The sequence below is a fragment of the Medicago sativa genome, chromosome 1 (assembly GCF_051527215.1).
Source record: "Medicago sativa cultivar Bolivia chromosome 1, Bolivia_mono, whole genome shotgun sequence".
NCBI classification, from domain to species: domain Eukaryota; kingdom Viridiplantae; phylum Streptophyta; class Magnoliopsida; order Fabales; family Fabaceae; genus Medicago; species Medicago sativa.
Window position 1 is genome coordinate 93981506 of NC_140749.1, and position 6000 is coordinate 93987505.

At 38.5% G+C, this 6000-nt stretch overlaps 1 protein-coding gene across 3 annotated transcripts; it reads left to right on the forward strand.

Moving 5' to 3' along the window:
- The first annotated feature begins 717 nt into the window (after window positions 1-717).
- On the forward strand, window positions 718-5708 carry LOC146959386 (spliceosome-associated protein 130 A). Of its 3 annotated transcripts, none has more exons than XR_015024944.1 (5): window positions 718-3822; window positions 4180-4671; window positions 4925-5080; window positions 5191-5260; window positions 5343-5708. XR_015024944.1 is itself a non-coding variant. In XM_085740926.1 (4 exons), exons 1-3 carry the CDS (start codon window positions 808-810, stop codon window positions 5060-5062), a joined length of 3645 nt encoding a protein of 1214 aa, XP_085597052.1. In that variant the 5' UTR covers window positions 718-807; the 3' UTR covers window positions 5063-5080; window positions 5343-5708. The 3 variants fall into 3 exon arrangements, 1 of the variants encoding a protein (XP_085597052.1); XR_015024945.1 differs by having other exon boundaries at window positions 5191-5251; window positions 5343-5525; XM_085740926.1 differs by lacking the exon at window positions 5191-5260.
- The last annotated feature ends 292 nt before the right edge of the window (window positions 5709-6000 follow it).

The window sequence follows — 6000 nt, forward strand, 5'->3', positions numbered from 1 at the left end:
TAAGATCCAACTCATCCTACCCACTGATAGATTTAAAAGAAAGATCCCCCGTCTCTGGTAGGTTAATGCTAATGATCTTTTTCTTTTTTTGCGGTGGACATGATTTGAACTTCGGACCTTGCATATATTATGCATTGTCGCTACCAATTGAGTTAAACTCACGTGGACAATGCTAATGATCTTTATACGAGGGAGGAACAATACTTCTTTTAAGAAAAAATATGAACAATATTTGACACCATTAAAAGAATTTTTTTTAGTCAATTCACTAAAAATATACTATAATCATAATAATAATAATATGTACAATTAAGTACAATAGTTTTTTTTATAGTGTCTAATACTCCTATGTATGTTTCCTTCACACAAAAAAAATCTTTATATATATATATGTATTGTAGTGAAATAATTTAAATGAATGGAACAAAAATAAAAGAAAAAAATGACACCAAAATTATGTATCTTTTTATATATATATATATATAAAAAAGGACATCTTTCTATAAAAAAAATTAATTGAATAGCACAATTTATTTTTTGTCATTTATTCTTTTTAAAATTATTTGAAATCCCGATTAAAAATGGAGTAATAACAAAGAAGAAAAGGAGAGAAAAAATTATGATTTTTTTTACAGCTGCAAAAAAATATCTTGTGATAGTAATGACCAAGCAAAATAAAATAGGGTTTATATCCTCCGCATTGTTCCCGCTCCACTCACACAGTCACAGTGAAGAACAAAGAATGTTAAATTGAATCCAAAACCCTAAAACCCTAATCCCAATTTCTCGTTTTCCATAAACTAAACCATGTATCTCTACAATCTCACTCTTCAACGACCCACCGGAATCATCTGCGCCATCAACGGCAACTTCTCCGGCGGTAAGGGTCAAGAAATCGTCGTCGCCAGAGGCAAAACCTTAGATCTCCTCCGCCCCGACGACAACGGTCGAATTCAAACCATTCTCTCTGTTGAAGTCTTCGGTGCAATTAGATCCCTAGCTCAGTTTCGTCTCACTGGTGCTCAGAAGGATTTCATCGTTGTCGGTTCCGATTCCGGTAGGATTGTTATTCTTGATTACAACAAAGAGAAAAATGTTTTTGATAAAATTCATCAAGAGACTTTTGGGAAATCTGGTTGCCGGAGAATTGTTCCAGGTGAGTATATTGCTGTAGATCCCAAAGGTAGAGCTGTTATGATTGGTGCTTGTGAAAAACAGAAGCTTGTTTATGTCTTGAATAGAGATACTGCTGCTAGGTTAACTATTTCTTCGCCGTTAGAAGCTCATAAATCTCATACTCTTGTGTTTTCAATTTGTGGTGTTGATTGTGGTTTTGAGAATCCTATTTTTGCTGCTATTGAGTTGGATTACTCTGAGGCCGATCAGGATTCGACTGGTATGGCTGCTGCTGAAGCTCAGAAGAATTTGACATTCTATGAGCTTGATTTGGGTCTTAACCATGTTTCGAGAAAGTGGTCTGATCAGGTTGATAATGGTGCTAATTTGCTTGTTACTGTTCCTGGTGGTGCTGATGGTCCAAGTGGAGTTCTTGTTTGTGCGGAAAATTTTGTTATATATAAGAATCAGGGGCATCCGGATGTTAGGGCTGTGATTCCAAGACGTGCTGATTTGCCTGCTGAGCGTGGTGTTCTTATTGTTTCTGCTGCTATGCATAAACTGAAGGGTGGGTTCTTTTTCCTTCTGCAGACCGAGTACGGTGATATCTTTAAGGCTACGTTGGAACATGAGGGGGATCGGATTTCTGAATTGAAGATCAAGTATTTTGATACCATTCCTGTTACTTCTTCAATGTGTGTGCTCAAGTCGGGGTTCTTGTTTGCGGCGTCTGAGTTTGGAAACCATGGTCTGTATCAGTTTAAGGGAATAGGGGATGATGATGATGTGGAGGCCTCGTCTGCGAGCCTGATGGAAACTGAAGAGGGTTTTCAGCCTGTGTTTTTCCAGCCCAGGAAACTGAAAAACCTTGTTAGGATTGATCAGGTTGAAAGTTTGATGCCAATTACTGATATGAAGGTCAGCAATCTGTTTGAAGAGGAGACTCCTCAAATTTTTACTCTTTGTGGTCGTGGACCTCGATCTTCTTTGAGGATCTTGAGAACAGGTTTGGCTGTCAGTGAGATGGCAGTTTCCAAGCTTCCCGGTATACCTAGTGCTGTTTGGACTGTGAAGAAGAATGTTATTGATGAGTTTGATGCTTATATCGTTGTGTCGTTCACCAATGCCACCCTTGTGCTTTCCATTGGTGAGACAGTCGAAGAAGTCAGTGACAGTGGGTTTTTGGACACTACTCCCTCCCTTTCAGTTTCTTTGATAGGTGATGATTCTCTCATGCAAGTTCATCCAAACGGTATTAGGCATATCAGGGAGGATGGCCGTATTAATGAGTGGAGAACTCCTGGAAAGAGGACAATTGCAAAAGTTGGGTCGAATAGACTTCAGGTTGTTATTGCTCTAAACGGAGGGGAGCTTATATATTTTGAAGTGGATGTAACTGGTCAATTGATGGAGGTGGAGAAGCATGAAATGTCTGGTGATGTTGCTTGTTTGGACATTGCTCCAGTGCCCGAAGGCAGACAAAGATCCCGTTTTCTTGCTGTCGGCTCATATGACAAGACAATCCGAATCTTATCACTGGATCCTGATGATTGTATGCAGACTCTAGGTATACAGAGTCTTTCTTCAGCTCCAGAATCGCTTCTTTTCCTTGAAGTTCAAGCATCTGTTGGCGGTGAGGATGGGGCAGATCACCCTGCTAGCCTTTTCCTGAACGCTGGTTTGCAGAATGGTGTCCTGTCTAGAACCGTGGTGGATATGGTCACAGGTCTGCTTTCTGATACTCGATCCCGATTCTTAGGATTGAGACCCCCAAAGCTGTTTCCCATTATTGTAAGAGGAAAGCGTGCTATGCTCTGCCTGTCAAGTCGCCCTTGGCTTGGTTACATTCACCAAGGACACTTCCTTTTAACACCCCTTTCATATGAAACCCTTGAATTTGCTGCCTCATTTTCATCTGACCAATGTGTGGAAGGTGTAGTTGCTGTTGCTGGTGAGGCGTTGAGAATTTTTACTATTGAAAGATTAGGAGAAACATTTAACGAGACAGTTATTCCACTTAGATACACGCCTAGGAAATTTGTGCTGCAACCCAAACGGAAACTTTTGGTGGTGATTGAGAGTGATCAAGGAGCATTTACTGCAGAAGAGCGTGAAGCTGCAAGGAAAGAGTGTTTTGAGGCTGCTCAAGCTGGGGAAAATGGGACAGAAAGTGCAGACCAAATGGAGAATGGTGGGGAGGATGAGGATAAAGATGACCCCCTCTCTGATGAGCATTATGGTTATCCAAAAGCTGAATCAGATAAGTGGGCATCCTGCATCAGAATTCTTGATCCCAAAACAGGAAATACAACCTGTCTTTTGGAGCTTCAGGATAATGAGGCTGCATTCAGCGTATGCACAGTAAATTTTCATGATAAAGAATACGGAACTCTTTTAGCCGTTGGCACAGCAAAGGGACTGCAATTTACGCCCAAAAGGAGTTTAACTGCTGGATTTATTCATATATATAGGTTTCTAGAGGATGGAAGATCTCTTGAACTACTTCATAAAACTCAGGTTGAAGGTGTTCCTCTTGCTCTTAGTCAGTTTCAGGGAAGATTACTTGCAGGAATAGGACCTGTTCTCAGGCTATATGATTTGGGAAAAAGACGGTTATTAAGGAAGTGTGAGAATAAGCTATTCCCCAACACAATTGTCTCTATTCAAACCTACCGTGATCGAATTTATGTTGGTGACATTCAAGAGGTATGTTTCTACTCAATGTTTGTCTATGTTTCTTTAATATTTGAGTTAGGCATTCTAACTGTGACTTTCCGTTGTAATTTATTGTATTTTCTGTTCGCGTCTGATATTGCATTAGCTTCTGACACTATAACACCTGTCGTTGGCCAGAGTGTTAATATTTGAATTTTACTAAACTGGTTTTTATTAGAGCTCCAGAAGGGATTGTTTTATATTTTTGAAACTTGACTAAGGCTCTGAAATAGAACTTTCTTAATTTTGGACAGCATGCTTATTCACATATTCAATGTAATGCTGCTCTCTGATTTATGTTTAACTGATAAGATCTTCATCTGATTGTGTTTTATGTATTCTCTCCAGTCTTTCCATTACTGCAAGTATAGACGGGATGAAAACCAACTCTACATATTTGCTGATGATTGCGTTCCAAGATGGCTTACCGCATCATACCACATAGATTTTGACACCATGGCAGGTGCGGACAAGTTTGGAAATATCTATTTTGTGCGGTTGCCGCAGGATGTATCTGATGAGATAGAAGAGGATCCTACTGGTGGGAGGATCAAGTGGGAGCAGGGGAAGCTGAATGGAGCTCCCAATAAGGTGGAAGAAATTGTACAATTTCATGTTGGTGATGTGATCTCATGCCTGCAAAAGGCCTCTCTTATACCAGGTGGTGGAGAGTGCATTTTATATGGAACAGTTATGGGAAGTATTGGAGCATTACATGCTTTTACTTCACGAGATGATGTTGATTTCTTTTCTCATTTGGAGATGCATATGAGGCAGGATAATCCACCTTTGTGTGGAAGAGATCATATGGCTTATAGATCCGCCTATTTTCCTGTTAAGGTATACCTAATCTATATTATGCCATTGATCCTTTCTGTTATTATTACTATGTAGTGTACTGTTTGACATCCATACTGGATAGAAGCTTTCTCCCTGTTATATTTTCCTTGATGGATCTGCTTATGACTTTTTAAAACCATGCCTCTGGTGAAAATACCGACATGTCCATACATTTTGTGTTGTTCATTTGGTGTTATTTTAACCATAGATAGTATTAATTTTTTGACAAACGGAGTTCTATATATTTGTGTAGGATGTTATTGATGGGGACCTATGTGAGCAATTTCCAACATTGCCAATGGATCTGCAGAGAAAAATTGCTGATGAATTGGACAGGACCCCTGGAGAAATACTGAAGAAACTTGAGGAAGTACGAAATAAGATTATTTAAGAAATGATCATTAGAGAGGTATGATCTCCTATTTCTGTTGGTTTACTGTCTATACTCTATAGTATTGTTATGATTGATAGGACAGTAAGCAGTCAATACTTATAGATGTAATTTTATATCTGTTACAGAACTTCAACAATGACCAACAGATCATTTTTGAACAAGGGGAAAATTCTGCGCTAGTCAAATTTTGATATGGTTTGATATTCACAAGAGAGCAAAAAACCGAGAATTTTGATTTGACGAATGCTTAACACTGTGTGATTTGTATTTTGTGCAGGTGTTGGCGAAAGGAATTGTGTTATTTGAGTAAGCCGTTTGGCCTTGCTCCCTAACAAAGTGAAGAAAGCATGGGTTTCTTATTCATACGGGAAGGCGGAAGCTGTGATTTATTGACCCATTTATGACTTTATTTTTAGAGACAAATGTTACTGGCTTATGTTAGTTTTCTGAGATTGAACTGTAGACCTCTAGTAACTTAGTACTTCTTTGGTGTCCCTCAGTTCACCAATCAGGCTGCCTATTTGGGATTTATTTGTCTTTGTACTGTATTTGTAGTGTGTATCGTTGAAGTTAAATTACTGATAATTTTATGTTGTAATTACTGATAATTAACTGTTAGTTTCATGCTTTGTGGATGTCATAACAGAACCCATCTCACTCAATCTAATCCCTGTAAGAAGTTTTAACTTGAGACGGCATTTAAATGCTTTGTGGATGTGATAACGCCCCATCGTTAGTCCTTTTTAATTGTGTAGCAAACAACAGTCGATTCTTTTAATAGTACTGGTTATAATACAGCGGTTTTTCATACTTGCACGCAATATTTACTCGAAATAAGAAGTTGAAAACTTAACTAATTGCTTTAAGTCATCAATGAAATTAATGTTTGTGGATTGTTTTCACAATTATCAATTAATCAACTGCAATGAAATCGA

Coding starts and splice junctions, on each gene's coding strand:
- LOC146959386 (XM_085740926.1), top strand. CDS start 808: ATGTATCTCTACAATCTCACTCTTCAACGACCCACCGGAATCATCTGC. Junction 3,823..4,179: donor ATGTTGGTGACATTCAAGAG/GTATGTTTCTAC, acceptor TATTCTCTCCAG/TCTTTCCATTACTGCAAGTA. Junction 4,672..4,924: donor CCGCCTATTTTCCTGTTAAG/GTATACCTAATC, acceptor ATATTTGTGTAG/GATGTTATTGATGGGGACCT.